General features: G+C 38.8%; 1 protein-coding gene across 2 annotated transcripts in view; it reads left to right on the top strand.

Moving 5' to 3' along the window:
- FABP12 (fatty acid binding protein 12) overlaps nt 1-15,141 on the top strand; it is a 53,903-nt gene extending 38,762 nt beyond the window's left edge. Inside the window, exons 2-5 of one of the 2 annotated variants that reach the window (XM_035011432.1) lie at nt 9,765-9,852; nt 11,803-11,975; nt 13,100-13,201; nt 15,000-15,141. In XM_035011432.1, the coding sequence (XP_034867323.1) occupies nt 9,780-9,852; nt 11,803-11,975; nt 13,100-13,201; nt 15,000-15,065 (414 nt within the window). In that variant the 5' untranslated portion in view covers nt 9,765-9,779 and the 3' untranslated portion in view covers nt 15,066-15,141. Of the gene's footprint in view, nt 1-9,685; nt 9,853-11,802; nt 11,976-13,099; nt 13,202-14,999 lie in introns of those variants that run through there. The other variant, XM_035011431.1, reaches the window with a different exon arrangement.
- The last annotated feature ends 1,634 nt before the right edge of the window (nt 15,142-16,775 follow it).

The following is a 16,775-nucleotide window of genomic DNA, read 5'->3' as shown; positions in this document are numbered from 1 at the left end:
TCCTTTGGAAGACTGAGCCAGTCAGGTTTTCAAAGAGTAATTTCTCCTTTTTTTTAAGTTGGTTCCACGCCCAGCGTGGAATCCAACATGGGGCTTGAACTCATTACCCTGGGATCAAGACCTGAGCTGAGATCGAGAGTCAGATGCTTAACCCAATGAGCCACCCAGGCACCTCTCTCCTGACTTTATACCTTCAGCAATTCACTCCAATCCTTCTCCTCAAGAGGAGAAGGTCAATGCCAATATATCTGCGGAATGGTCCATTTTCACCATTCTAACTGGATTTTATAAATAATACCCCATCAAGAAACTACCTTTATAGAATCAGTTCAGTTCTTGTTTCTGAGACTTCAATGACACAAAAGTAAAAATCTTGGGTGCAGAGGAAATTGTTTACCTTTCTAGTTTTATTCCTAGGCCTTTAGTGGGTCCTACCTATTACCTCTGATCATATGTCCTACTGTTTTGGGGTTGTTGTTTTTTTGGTAAACACAGGGGCCTCTGGAAGTCCTGTCCTTTTTGTTGAGCTGTCTGATAGAAAAGCAAATTCCCCACATGCCATCCTATCTCTAGATGTTTCCAGGCATGGTTGAATCTGGCAAACAGACTACAACATCTGAGTTTGTAGTGACCGCAGCATGGGAGGCACCTTGAAAGATGTGACAGGAGGCTCCTGGGAGGCAGCGCTTAAAATGACAGGCAAGTGGACTTTCAGCAAGAGGGAAGTTTGCGGCAGGTAGCAGGGACCCAGGCAGGGATCCCAGAGTCGGGGATCAAAGGCAAGGCTCCTGTCTTTTAAGGGAGAAAATGTCTCACAAACACAAGATAGGTTTTGAGCCTTTTTGAAGGTGTTACTATGTAAGGACTGAGCCGTAAGGAGGGGCACAGAAGCTTAGCCCTCTGCATTAGGTTGAAAACGGACCTGAGGTCTTAAGAAGAAGGTATGTTTAAACAAAACTAGTTCACGTTTCCGGCCCGGACAACACTGAGCTGATGCTAAATCCCAGGCTTATGGTAAAGAGCAGGATTTTTCAAATGTTATTGTACGTTAAACGATTCATCTAAGGATCTTTTGAAAAATGCAGATTCTGATTCAGCAGATTTGGAGTGAGTTCTAATAACCGGCATTACTAACAAGCTTTCAGGTGAGTCAGGTGCTACTGATCCATGGACAATATTTTTGGTCTTATTTTTTAAATTTATTTTTACATTTAACATTTGGGGAGTAATTTTATTTATTTATTTATTTAAGATTTTATCTATTTATTTGACAGAGAGACACACAGCGAGAGACGGAACACAAGCAGGGGGAGTGGGAGACGGAGAAGCGGACTCCCTGCCGAGCAGGGAGCCCGACGCGGGACTCGATCCCAGGACCCTGGGATCATGACCTGAGCCTAAGGCAGTCACTTAACCAACTGAGCCACCCAGGCATCCCGGGAATAATTTTAGATTTATAGAGAAGCTGCAAATATAGTACAGAGAGTTCCTATATACCATTCCTCCAACTCCCTCGAATGTTAACTTCTTACATTATGGTGTACATTTGCCAAAATTAAGAAATGGAAGTTGGTATGATACTAGCTGCTAAGTTATAGACGATTCAAACTCCTCCCGTTTTTCCACTAATGTTCTTTCCTGTTCTAGGATCTGAGTCAGGATCCCACATTGCTTTTAGTCATCATATCTCCTTAGTTTCCTTCCATCTGTGAGAGTTTCAGTTTTTCCTTGTTATTCAAGACCTTACAGTTTTGAAGAATGTCCCTCAATTTTGTCTTCACATGTCTCATGCTTTCTCATGACTAGATTTGGGTTATGGGTGTTTAGGAAGAAAACCACAGAGATGAAGTACCTTCTGACTGCATCACATCAAGGGGCACATGACATCGGTATGACTTAACACAGGTGATTTAAACTTGATCACTTGGTTAAGATGATGGCCACGAAGTTTCTAAAATTATTATTTCTACTGTTCCATACTCTCTTCTTTGGAAGTGAATCTAAGCGTGGGCTGTGGTTCTCAAACTTGAAGGGCTTGTTAGAACACAGGTTATAGGCTCCTTTCCCAGAGTTTCTGATTAAGCAAGCTTTGGGTGGGAGGGAAGTCAAGAATTTGCATTTCTGGGGTGCCTGGGTGGCTCAGTCGTTAAATGTCTGCATTCGGCTCAGGTCATGATCCCAGGGTCCTGGTTTCGAGTCCCACATCAGTTTCCCTCCTCAGCGGGAAGCCTGCTTCTCCCTCTCCCACTCCCCCTGCTTGTGTTCCCTCTTTCGCTGTGTCTCTCTCTGTCAAATAAATAAATAAAATCTTTAAAAAAAAAAAAAGAATTTGCATTTCTAATCAGTTCCCAAGTGATGGTGATGTTGCTGGTCCAGGAATCACACTTTGAGAACCACTGGTCCAGTGCATTTACCCTTCATTACTGAGCCTTAGATGAAGAATCACCTAGGAGACATTCTAAAAATTCATATTGCCAAGTCTGGTCCTTGGCAATTCCGATTGAGAAATCTAGGGTGCACACATGGGTTGGCATTTTTACAAATGCAAGTCAAGCTTGGGAACCACTGGAGTTAATGCTAACTTATAATAACCTGGTGAATGTGTAACTTTGGTGGCCTCAGGACAATGCTAAGGCAGCAGGTGGGGTTCAAACAGCTCTAACTGTGGGAAGAGAAGGGCATGAGAGCCTGGGAACCTAGCAGGATCTGAATCACAGGCCCTCTGCTTGCCTGGCCCTGACCTTGCAGTCTTACTCATACCTCCAGGAAGTCTTCCTCTTATTTTGATTGGTCTGAATCACATGATCGCTCAGAAGCAGACAGTACTCAACCCCAAGAACAGCCTGAAGTTAGCAATCTGCTGAAATTCTGAAACAGAATAAAGCATAACACTATACTATTTACCACTATCAAGTAATTTATTTTATCATCTAAATCTTAAAAATCCTTCAATATTTACCCCAAAGAAGTTGTATGATTCTGAATATTTCAAAAGAAAACTGGCAGGGAAAGAGGAGAGGATGAGAAACTAGAGAAATAAGGAAAGCGTTTTTCTTATATGAATTTCAGAAAAAAATTTAATTTATATAATTTTATTATATAATTATACTATTACTATTATTACTCAGTCTTTTATTATATTATCATAATTACTTACTGTTATTATTATCTATAAAAGTTACCTCTATCCTTGGTAAATAGACAATTCTTCATAAGTTTAAATGGTATTTTACATAGTAAAATAAGCTCCTTCTTTAAACATAAAATGGCCTAAGATTTTTAAAAATTAGTTTCTCCCTTTAGTAGTTTCACAGGGCTGCCATTACAAATTATCGTAACTTGGTAGTTTCAAATGACAGAAATTTATGATTTATTATCTTATAGTTTTGAAGGCCAGAGTGTGAAATTGAGGTGTTGGAAACCTTCTGGAGGCTCTGAGGAGGAATCTCTTCCATACCTCTCTCCTTTTTTTTTTTTTTTTTTTTGACAGAGAGAGAGACAGCGAGAGCAGGAACACAAGCAGGGGGAGTAGGAGAGGGAGAAGCAGGCTTCCCGGAGAGCAGGGAGCCCGATGTGGGACTCGATCCCAGGACCCTGGGATCATGACCTGAGCCGAAGGCAGACGCTTAATGACTGATCCACCCAGGCGCCCCTCCATGCCTCTCTCCTAGCTTTTGGTGCCTGCTGGCTGCACTTGGTATTTATTCCTTGGCTTATGGCTGCCCTCCAGTTTCTGTCTTGGTCAGTCTTCTCTTGGCCTTTGCCTCTGTCTCTGTGTCTCAAATCTCTCTCAACTTCATTCATGTGTCATTGGATTTAGGGAACACCTTAAATCCAGAATGATCTCATTTCGAGATCCTTAATTTCATTACATCTGCAAAGATCCTATTTCCAAACAAGGTCACATTCACAAGTACCAGGCGTTAGGACTTGGACATATCTTTTTGGGGGACACAACTCAACCTGCTATCCTTCCTACTAAAAAATATTAAACAAATGTGTGAAGAACACTGGTATGGAGCATATGTCACGTGGTTGCTTGCTTGTGTGGCCACGTGTCTCATCCAGCCATTGGGCCCCAGCTTCCTGTTGGCTGCTCACTTCCAGCTCTCTTGTGAACAGTGGGGGCGATGCGGAAACACCCTGAGTCTCGCGGATGGCCAAGGTGCAGCCTTTTCCCATTGTCCTCAATGAGCACCTACTGAGGAATGACCAGGAAAGGCTGCACTCTTCCCAAATCTTGTTAATGCCCTACAAAGCCCAACCAATACAAAAAGAGAAGCCACTCTAGAGTATTGTGTTCTATTTACCAAGACACTGAAAGTTTTGTGGTGGATTTGCCCTATTTCCAGGACATTTCCCTTCGAAAAGTCATTAAAGATACTTTTCTCCCAGCATGGTTTTAATCTAAGTGCATTAGTAGTGCATGAAAACCCTGAGAGCTTAACATCACTAGGGCGACTAAAAGGGTGGGAGAGTCAGGGCCACTTCTGAAGAAAGCTTTGGAGTTTAACAGGATCATTAGACCCTGGAGGTTAAACTCAGGATGAGGCCGACAGCAGGACAGCTTTTTTTACCCTGCTTCTTTCCTAATCAGTTTAATTCTTGTGACTTTCTGCCTTGCAGCACTCAGAGCAATTTTTAAAAATATTTCATCTATATTTGACTGATAGCCATCTCTCTGTCATGTAACTTTTATGAAATGCCAGAGCTTAGCTTCTTAAATTACATTTTCTGTTGGCCTTGCCCATGACATAATTATAAAAATGTCTTTTCTTGATAAAAAAGCTATGGAAGAAAAAATGTTATCCACCACTTTTCTATCCTAAGCACAGAAAGCCTACAAACACAGTAGCTGTTAGGATCCTGAGTTTTAAATAATCAAACATGAGACTCTAAAATGGGGGCCAGCAAACATTTTTCTGTAAAGGGCCTAATAGTAAACATTTTAGGCTTTGTGAGCCATGGGATATCTGTCACAACTACTCAGCTCTGCTACTGTAATGTGAAAACAGCCTTAGATAATATTCAAAGAAATAACTGTGGCTGTGTTCCAGTAATACTTCATCTACAGGGGCTGGCAGGAATTGGTACGCAGATCACAGTTTGCTGACCTCTGGTCTAAAATATCAACCAGTTCTCCACGTTTCTACTATACAGATATAGATATCTAGATATCTACATACCTAGATATCTATATACTCAAAGTTTATTGAATGAATAGCAAATGAGTAAGGCTTGCGTTTTCTTAGCATGCCTGTCTCTACAGGGTGCCCACTATGCCTTGTCCAGCTCCAGTACACTTCAAATTTTTAGTTAAAATAACCCAAGTCCAATATGCCACAACACTGTATGAAACTCTGATATGGTGGGGTTCTCCTCTCTCTTTTTCTGTAGGAAATTTATGAGACCTGTACTTCTGCTATGGCTCAATATAGCCCAAATACCTTTCTGTAGAAAGAGAATAGAGATCTATATGCATCATCCATACCTATGTCTATCTCTATTAGCTGGTTCATTGATAGCAATGGCAATGATGAGACTCTGAAGCAACAGGGACCAAACAGCAGCATTTTATTGCCAGAAGCCAAGGGGTTAAAACTACCATACCACCAGGGAAAGTTGAAGGGCACCCAAGTGGACTTGACCTGGAGGGAGATGTGGAGATGATTAAGAGAACACTATATCCCTAGAGATAAAATAGATGACTAGCCAGTGAGGGTGTTACTTAATATATTAACCAAAAGAAGGCAAGAATATATATATGAACAGCAGATTAAGGGTGGTAATCTCAATAGAAAGTCTTGATCTTTTGCCCACATCCCAGAACTCAGCCAGTTTTCAGACCCAAAAACCACTGGCTGAAGAGGTGGCTAAGTCCACAGGAGGAAGAATTTTGAAATACCGTGGCAAAAATATACTGTGTTAATTTCCGCAAGTTTCCTCAAAAGAGACTTATGATACTTACTTGAGAAAATACACACTATGGAAAGAGGAATATCCAAATATTTGGAAAGAGGAATATCCAAATATCGAATACCCTCAAAATCCTATATTGACTTATAGGATTTCAAAGCATCACGGTAGAGTGGAGGCATCCAGGGGCCAGGCTCTGAAATAAACAGAATCCCAGCCTAAGTCTGGCTCTCAGAAGGTCCAGTAAGTCTGTGGACCCATCCAGTGGGTCAACTCTCTGGTCTCCAAATATATGATTGGAATTGACACGTTTGACTGTTGAAGGAACCCCACCTTGACTTCTTCTCATTCAAACCAAATGGGAGCTATCATAGGGGGGAAGGTGAAGTGAGAGCTTCTAAAATGGCACCTCTACACCCCAATTCCCTCTGTCCCCTATTCCTTTGCCAGTCCTGGCTAAGACGGTACATCAAAATCCACTGTATTTGGTGGTAACGATGGGGAGGAATGAATGCTACTCTAAAGGATCTTAAGAACGGCGGGGGCGGGAGGGGGGTGGTCCACATCACAGCTCCATTTGATTTACCAGTCTGGCCACTGCAGAAACCAACTGAATCTCGGAGAATGACTGTAGGCTACTACAAACTCCAATAATAACCCCAATCATGGCTGCTGTGCCAGTCATGTTATCTCTGCTGGAGCAGATTAATATGGCCTCAAGTACATGTTATGGCATTCTTGTCTATCCCAATAAGAAAAGATCAGAAAAAGGAATAGAAACTGCATTTACGTGGAACAATATACATTTACAGGTTAGGGGCCTACATTACCTCCTGCTGGTGTAATATGATCAGATGAGATCTGAGCTGTCTGGATATCCTACATATCATGTTGATCAGGAGGATGAGCAAGAATGGCTAGCATACTGGAGGCGCTGGCAAGACGTATGCACTGCAGAGTATGGGAGTTTAAGTTGGTGGCAAATGAGTGAACTTCCACTGTTGTATTTAGGGATCCAGCTGGGTCAAGGGCAGTGAGAACATCTCTTCCAAAAGAGAAATCGCTGCATCTTGCCTTTGTACCAGAAAGAAGGAAACAAAATTCCTGGTAGGATCCTTTGGTTTATGGTGGCAACATATTCCACATCTAGGAATGTGCTCCAGCCCATATACTGGGTGACAGGAATAGTTCCCTGCTTTGAATGAGGCCTGGAGCAGAAAGTCAGAATTACAGTGCAAGCAGCCCTGCCTCTTGGGCCATATGATCTGGCAAACCGTAAGCCACTGGAGGTATTAGTGATGGGAAAATATGCAGTGTGGTGGAGAGATGAAGCCACAGTGAAGCATCATAACACAGACCCCTGGGGTTTCGGAGCAAGACCATGCCACCTGCAACAGAAACTTATACACTTTTGAAAAGAGTTCCTGGTGTGTTACTGGGGACTTGCAGAGACAGAATTCTTGATTATAAGGCACCAAGTAACCATGCGTCTGGAACTGTCCATTATGAGCTGGGTTCTGTTAGACCCACAGAATCATAGACTCAGGCAGGCCCAGCATTCCAAAATAAGATCAAAATTGTGCATCTGGAATTAAGGCTAAGCAAGACCAGAATATATGAAGTAACTGCATGAGCAGGTAGCCCAGCTCCTCATGTCACCCACCACGGGTGTACCAGCAACCCTCCCTCAGATCATTCCTCGACTTTGTGGGGCACTCATGTAACCAGCTGAAGGAGTAAGAAGAGCTTGAACAATGTTTTATGGGCAGGTCAGCTTAGTGTGTGAATGCAAGTTAAAAACAGGCAGTGGTTTAATTACCCTCGGGGAGGGAGGGGGTTTGAAAACAGTGGTGAGGAAAAATCGTCCCAATGGACAAAGCTCAGAGTGGTGCACCTGTTACTCATTTTGTGTGGAGGGAGCAGTGGGCTGAGGTGAGAATGAAGACATACGCATGCGTAGAGGGAATATTCTGATGGGCTGGTCACGGGTCTGGAAGGAAAAGGACTGAAAAATTGAAGTCAAGGAAGTTTGGCATCGAGGAATGTGGATGTACTTGAGGGAACGGGCATAGTGTGTGAAGACTTTTGACTCACATAGTAATGGACACCAGAAAGCATTCATCACAGAACAGGCAGGGAGCAACCAAGCAGACACATGACTAGGCCAGTGCACATCAGCCAGTCTTTGAATTGACATGATGAGCACATGAACAGAGGAACCACAGGGGCAGAGATGGAGGCCATGCCTGGTCTCTATTTTACTGATACTTCTCTGAAAGTCTAACCTGCCAGCAATAGAGACCAATACTGAGCTCCCAATATGACATCTTCTTCAAGGAGGTGATTTCCAATAGTTGATTTCCTTATGTTGGAGGATTAGTGTGCATCCAACACATTTGACATTTTCTTTAAAAAATCCTAGGAATTTTAGTAACTTCAGTGCCTAATTTTAATATCTTTAGTACCGTCAGTGGTGAGTCATTTACTGGCTTCAGCCTCATGCTGTTCAATTGAGTGGGGATAACTATAAATTGTACACATTAATGTAAAAAAAATCATAATGGTAAACCTCCTAACACATGAAAGGAAAAGAATCAAACAAGCTATGGCATCTTTTTCAACCACAGTTGGAACATTAAATCAATGGTGTATGCAAAATTGCTTAGTCTCATATTGGGCATATAATACTAAGTGCTCCATACGTGTTAGTTGAATAATTATCAGTAGGACCATTGGCCTGGATAAGTGCTTTTACAGATATTTATAGATATTGGAAATTTAACATTTTAATGGGAATTGTTAATAAAATGCTATTCTTTTCTGTCTTAAAATAATTTTATAATTTCAGTTTTTCTTAGTAACTCTGTGTTAGCATATGGACATCAAGCATTGCCTAGAATTAACAATGATGTTCTCAGAGCTGATGGCATGTGTAAGGCTGTGCTTGTCTTTTAACCTTGGAAATCTCCTCTTCTCTAGTTGGTGTATTTCCTATTATACTCCTTATCCTCTGTTCTGATTCCTCACAGATATCAGTGGACATCAGAGTGTTTCAGTCAAGATTGAAAGGAACAGAACCTAGCCTAAATTAAGGGGGATTTACTAAGAAGATATTTGGTGTTCTCATGGCAGTGATGACTCTCTAAGCTTATGGGAAATTGAGCTGACATCTGGAAAAGCATCAGGAACAAGGCTGTGTGTGTGTGTGTGTGTGTGTGTGAACACAACCTCTTTCCTTCCTTTTTTTTTTTCTATGTTTCATTCTCTTGCTCAATATGTACATGGTTTAAAATGATTGTTCTAGCCCTCACTAAATTTAAGTTTTTAGTTCAAATGCCAAATCATCTATGAAATCTTTCTGGGTTTTAGTTCAAATTATCAAGAATGAGAGTGTGATAAGATCTCTAAACAGCTGATAAATTGGCTTATTCTAGATCACCCTTGGTCAGAGAAAGAGAAACAAAGACCTGGAGTACAGGTGTCCTAGGGCATAAACATAGCTGCCTAGTTCCCCTTATGCATTGCTCTGTGTGTGTGTGTGTGTGTGTGTGTGTGTGTGTGTGTCACCGTTCTTAGGGAAGGAACTAGAATTTATAAATCTAGTTTTGATCCTAAATTAGAGATGGAAAAATTATATCTGGTCTTGCCAAAAACTGTTTCCATTTTCATCTTGACCAGCTTACATTTGAGAGTTTTCCTGCTCTGGATGATATTAAGAAAAGATGACAAGGATTAGAGCTCCTAACCTTTCCCCCTGACTTTTCTGTACTATCCACAAGAATTGTATTAAAAACACTATTTCAGGCAACAATAACATACTCATCCTAATGATGCTATTTTTCTTTCAGATCAGTTTAGACAGAATGGTTGATCGGCTCCAAGGAACATGGAAATCCATTTCTTGTGAAAATTTTGAAAGATACATGAAAGAGCTGGGTGAGCCATTTTTACCTGCATATCATAGCCAGTAAAAAGGGGAGATTGGATAGCACAGAAACTTGGTCTGTATGGTCTCAGATTAATCTTGGGCCCCTCTCTCCAATAGAAACATAGAAACAATCACATAGAAATTGGTTCAGGACCTAGATATAGTTCTATGCAAAATTAGTTTGTAATTGACAGAATTCTTGCCCTCATGTAATTTACCATGGGTTTACATAGATAAAACACATAAGCATCATATACTAAATGGCAAATTATTTCCATAAATAATTTAAAGCAAAAAGTCATAATTATTTTTTAAAAATAATCATTTTTACAAGGATTTGCTCTAAATCTTTAGACGATCTTCAGAATAGATCTTGTTTCCCAGCTGAGATGGCTGCTGGCCTTCCTTGGTGTCTGGGCACCACACTCCGATCTCTGCCCCTATTGTCACATTGCCTTCTCCTCTTCTGTAGTCTGATGTCCCTCTTCCTTTTCTTATAAGGGAAGTTTCTTATAATGAAATTGTGATTACATTTAGGGTCCACATGGCTGATTAGTTCCCTATCTCAAGATCCTTGAGTTAACCATATCTACAAAATCCCCTTTGGCATATAAAGTGACATTCACAGGTTCTAGGGATTAGGGTGTAAGTATCTTTGGGAATCATTATCATCTAATACACCACAACTTGTTATCATGTTTCACAATATGAATTCATGAATCATATTAGAGTGTTTCTCCAACTTATCTTCTCTTAGAAATTTAAGTATTGTTGTACATGTGATGCTATTTCTTTAGAAAATAGTCCTACATGTACTGCATAAAGCTGTGTGTGTAAGAATGTTCACTATAGCATTACTTGTAATAAGAAAAAGTGGAAACAAACAACATGTCCCTCAAGAGGGAGACAGATGAAATAAATATTAATATATACACTCTATAAAATATTATGTAGCAATGACAAAAATTTATATCTATGTGTACTGACACAGAAAATCTTTAAGATATAGAGATGGGGAAAAGTAAGTTGAGTAACAATTGTTATAATAGAACATTTATATTTTTAAAAATTCTATATATAGTGGTGATGGTTGTATAATATTGTGAATGTACCTAATGCCACTTTTTTTTTTTTAAGATTTTATTTATTTGACAGAGAGAGACACAGTGAGAGAGGGAGCACAAGCAGGGGGAGTGGGAGAGGGAGAAGCAGGCTTCCTGCCGAGCAGGGAGCTCGATGTGGGGCTCGATCCCAGGACCCTGGGATCATGACCTGAGCCCAGGGCAGATGCTTAACGACTGAGCCACCCAGGCGCCCCGTACCTATTGCCACTTAATTGTATGCTTTAAAATGGTTAAAATGATAAATTTTATGTTATCTATATTTTAGCACAATAAAAAAATACATGATGGAAAAAACAAACTCTATATATGTACATATTAGAATATAAGTGAAGAGATAACGATCTTAAATAAACCATGTCAAAGTATTTCATCTGTATAAATGAGTGCATTTTAAAAGAGGGAGATTTTTTTTTTATTATGTTCAGTTAGCCAACATATAGTCCATCATTAGTGTTTGATGTAGTGTTCGATGATTCATTGGTTGCATATAACACCCAGTGCTCATCACAACATGTGCTAAGAGGGAGATATTTTATCAAAATAGGAGCTTTAATAAAATTTTCAAAGAGGGTCATGAACCAACAAGATCAATAACTACTGGGCTAAAGAAACATGACAACCAGTAGCCAAAACTAGAGATTAATTTTTTTTCTGCAAAATATAACCTATTTTAACTTATAATGGTAGTGCTACTAGCTTCAGATATTTGAATTCATGCAGCATTAAATCTGCTTAACTCACAGACCTCCTCGTTAGTAAAGAATTACGCAGTGAACATGGGTTTCTAAAGCCAGCAACAGATTTAACTATGGTGTCCTTTCATCTGGTTTCCAGGAATAGGACGAGCCAGCAGGAAACTTGCCTGTCTGGCAAGACCCACTGTGACCATCAGTACACAGGAAGATCTGATCACTATAAAAACCAAAAGCATCTTTAAAAATAATGAGATCTCCTTTAAACTCGGAGAAGAGTTTGAGGAAACCACACCAGGGGGCTATAAAACCAAGGTGAGGCCTTCAACACTCTTTCAGATACATTTCATAAGAATGTCAATTTGAAATCATTCTAAGTATGTAAACAATTATAGCAAACACATCCAAAGTCTGTATTAGATAAACGTTGGGCTAAAGCCTAAATCTGAGGATCTTAAATTTTAATATACATACACATCTCCTGTGACGCTTGTGAAAAGTGCCTATTTGTAGGTCCCATCCCCACAGGCTCTGATGTCTGGGGTAGGCACCCGAAGTATTTCTGTGTATTTCTAACATTCTTTTTTCTTTTTTTTAGTTAAAATTTTTTTTTTATTATTATTTTTTTTCATATTCTCGAGGTCCAATTTTAAAAGAATACATAATTACATCATACATGCTAGATAAATGGGGTATTATTCTTTCTTCCAGGTTAGGGGTTATTTTAACAGCTGATTGAGTGAAAAAATAAGAGATGACACTCAGCAATAGGATAAGTCTTCCAGTCCAGTCTAATACTAGACTATGTATATGCAGGGTTGTTTTTTTTTTTAACATCTCTTAATTTTCAGGTTTATGTATTTCTAACATTTCTGATGCAGATGCTTAGCAGACGCATTTTGAGAATCATTTCCTTAGATTCTTCTCTCAGAAACAAAAGTTCTGCCTTCCTACTTTGTAGCAGTTTTCTATGGATAAAGTTACAATGAATAAAACTTATATTAACCAGTTCAGGTGAGGTTGTGCCTCAGTACCACGTTAACCACAGGCCCCAGTGGCTTAACACAATGGGAGCTGCTTTCTAACTTAGTATACATATTCAGCATTGTGGTGGGTTTGGAGAAGTTTCTGTGCGTGCGGTGGAGAGCGGGCAGGAAATGAGGGCATAGGATATCTACCCCTCTTCATTTCTCAGGGAAAAGAGAGTTTTACTTATTCTTCAAGATAATATCTTTTTATTCTTATAAAACTTTTCCTCCCTCAGAATAATCAGCCAACAAATTTAGTGTTGACAAAGTCTTAAAATATAAATAAAACTGTAAACACCATTCCAAAACTGCCTGAGAATATCACAACCGCTGAAAAGGATTTGGTCCTTGATAAAATGTTGGTATTCAAATGTGACAGTCTGAGCTGAATTCCGTTTCATCTGTTTTCAGAGTGTGGTAACCTTCGATAAGGACTCTTTGATTCAGGTTCAAGACTGGGATGGCAAAGAGAACACCATAAAGAGAAAGTTGGTCGATGGGAAAATGGTGGTGGTGAGTGAGCTGTTCGTCATTATTTTCGTCACCTGCTCTAACACCTGTATATAAAATCATTCAAATAGCTTGTTATAAAACAATAGAAGTCAATGTAATTTTCTTTTTTCTCTTGCTTTATAAGAATGGGGGAAGACATTGGCAGATAAATATAATAGATATAATATTTATGCATGATCATAAATATTATAAAATGCGCATGGGTTGAGGAACTAAAACGCTAAAGAAAATAAAAAAGTTGTGTCGCCTAATTCTTTGACTTGCACATAAGCCAAAACCAGCACGTATTTGTGCAATGAAGATTTCAGCAGGGATTGTGAGTTGTTGCTAATCCTTTGCTCCATACAAAGATTAATTTCTCACTGTTTTCCAGCTCAACACCAAACAAACACATGAAAAGGAAATTTAAACTAATACAAAGCTTAAGTGGTGTCTCCTTTGTGTATGGATGAGTTGACACAATTAAAAACTAACATTTCTGTGGCTACCATGTTTGCATGTTTTCATATATTATTTACCTAATCCTCACAATAATTCTGTGAGGTAAGACTAATTAGCTTATTTAACAGTTGAGAAAACTGAGAGTCAGCCACTGACTTACCTAAGGCTATTATTACCTAAGAAAAACATGGTGCTGCTGGGATTAAAACCCAGGCTGGCTTAATTCCAATGTATACTTTTTTGAGTCCATTCTGCTCCCTTTGAGGATGGCTTCTCAGGTCATCTTCCTCCCTTCTACACAATGGAGGGAAATATGTCAATGATTCTTCTTCCCAAACCCCCAGTTCCACTGAAATGAATAAAATGACAATTTTGGACATAATATCAAATAGTTCTAAGGGAATATGTAAGAATTATGTGGAAGTAAAAAAAAACCTATCCTCATTTCTTAATGTAAGGATTTTTTTTCTTTCAACAATGAAGAGTACATTTACTTATAAAGTAATAAGTGGAAGACTAAGGATACTTGATTTTATTTTTCCTTATAATGACATTAATCACCAAACAGATATGTTTTTAATTCAGTAGGAAGAATATAGATTCAGAATTCAAAATGTGCATTTCCATCTCTGCCATTCGGTACTTCTGTGACTTTGGATGAGTCATTTATCCTCTCCAAGATTGAGTTTACTTGCCTTCAAAAATGTAGGACTGTCTTCATGGTTTTTTTGAGAGAATTAAATACCATCATGTATATATTAGTGCTCTAAAAACCATAAAATACTACATCAATGTAACTTAATGTTATTATTTGAAAAATGTAGGTTATATAAATTAGCAAAAATGCTTCACCATAGGCATTTAAAATGTTTTAACAGACTTCAAATTTTATACTATTTGCCTTGTTTTTTGTACATAAATACATACACATTATATATACACACCATATATGTATAACCACATATACCATATATATGATTTGTCATACATATATATAGCGCCACATATACCATATATATGATTTGCCATTTGTGTGTATATATATATACACACATTACATATATACCATATATGTTAAACCACATATATATATGATTTGCCATTTTTGTATATATACATATACACACATTACATATATACCATATATATGTATAACCACATATATCATATATAACATACAATTTGCCACTTTGTTAGCAAAATCAGCTAACAAATAGTTGGTATCTATAGTTGTCTACATAGATCTCTTTTCAAGATTTTTAAAGAATGTGTGTATGGATAGTACTTAGTTTGCATTGTTCTAAAAGTCAGTTTCACCTATAATACTGAATTGTCTCATCTTTCATTTGTCTTCTAGGAAAGTGCCGTGAACAATGTTATCTGCACTCGGATGTACGAGAGAGTACCAACAAACTCAGTCTGAAACTCTTAAGCACCCCCAAACTGTGATCCAAACTGCTGAGGTTGTTTAAATAAAACTCCAAAGTGAAATGTTACAACTGTTAATATGAGAGAGCCTGTGCACAAACATTGGCAATTCTGGTTTGCTTACTTTATATGGCTGTATTATATACCACCTTGGTATTGGGAGCTCTGGGAAACCACGTGATATATCCTGTTCAACTCCAGGCTGCTCTAATTCATTCAGAAAGGCACTTTATGTTGATTTTTTTTCTCATTAGGCATATTTTGTCAATCCTTTATATTCAACATGATCTGCACTATATTGGGAAAATAGTATTAATTAAAAAAAATCGGGGCGCCTGGGTGGCTCAGTTGGTTAAGCGACTGCCTTCGGCTCAGGTCATGATCCTGGAGTCCTGGAATCGAGTCCCACATCGGGTTCCCTGCTCAGCAGGGAGTCTGCTTCTCCCCCTGACCCTCCCCACTCTCATGCTCTCTCTATCTCATTCTCTCTCTCAAATAAATAAATAAAATCTTTAAAAAAAAAAATCTTCTTGGGGTGCCTGGGTGATGCAGTTGGTTGAGCATCTGACTCTTGGTTTCTGCTCAGGTCGTAATCTTGGGCTCGTGATTTCTGAGTCGTGGAGTTGAGCCCCACATTGGGCTCTGTGCTCAGCCGTGGAGTCGGCTTGAGATTCTCTCTCCCTCTGCCCCTCCCCACCATGCTCGTGTGCACGCTCTCTCTCTCAAATAAATAAATAAATCTTTAAAAACAACAACAAAAATATCTTTTTATAGGTGCTGGAGACACATCAGAAAACAAAACAGACGAATCCATGCCCTGAGAGAGCTTACAATCAAATGACATTGGAGGCTGTTTGGAATGATTCATATTTCAGATTTAACTTATTATAGTATATGATGATTTGTATTAAGAAAGAATTTTGTGTTAAATGCTCAGAATTTTTAATTTAATGTCGAAATTATTACATCACGCACTGATATGAATAGAACTCTATAAAGAAAAATTTTGTTATAAACATCTATGCTAATTTCACTGAGCATTTTCTAACATAACCATTTATTTTGTGAGCCTCTCAGTGTTTTTCAATTCCTTGCACACCAGGGCAATTATCTAAAATTAGTAGTGTGCAACAATTTAAAATTAATAGGATGAGGACCATTGGAAGTACTAACTTAAGCATTTACCCATCTTAAAAGAATTGGTATGTAAGAAACTATTTTCTGTCTTATTGGTAAAAATTTATGCTTAGATTAAACTTATAATTAACAAAGAAGCTTCATTGGATCATAGTTTGCAGTTCCTTTTTTTTCTTTTTACCTTTTAACCCCCTTCATCCACTGGGAGAAATGGGTGAAGGGGGTCAAAAGGTAAAATATTAATTTTTTAATAAACTAGCTGGGACACCGTGTGTCTCACAGGTTATACTGCAATGTACGTGAGCGAATAATGCACAGGTCTGCAACTAGAGCAGTAACTGACAATCTAATATATTAGCAAGCTTTTTTTATAGAAAACACATACTATTAACATCACACTAAAAGCCAAGGCAAAGGAGAATATTCTGTTTTATTAGCACCGAACCTTATGCAGTTTAGGACAGGGAGGGATTTCAGGAACTGCGTGGACTGATCACTTTATTGTGTCGATGGAGAGACGGACCCAAATGGGTAAACTGTACATTTCCATAGCACCCTGATGGTTTTA

The sequence above is a fragment of the Mirounga leonina genome, unplaced genomic scaffold (assembly GCF_011800145.1).
Source record: "Mirounga leonina isolate KUSES-001 unplaced genomic scaffold, KU_Mleo_1.0 Mir_165, whole genome shotgun sequence".
NCBI lineage: Eukaryota > Metazoa > Chordata > Mammalia > Carnivora > Phocidae > Mirounga > Mirounga leonina.
Note: the sequence above shows the minus strand (reverse complement) of the source record. Positions and strands in the feature narration are given on the sequence as shown.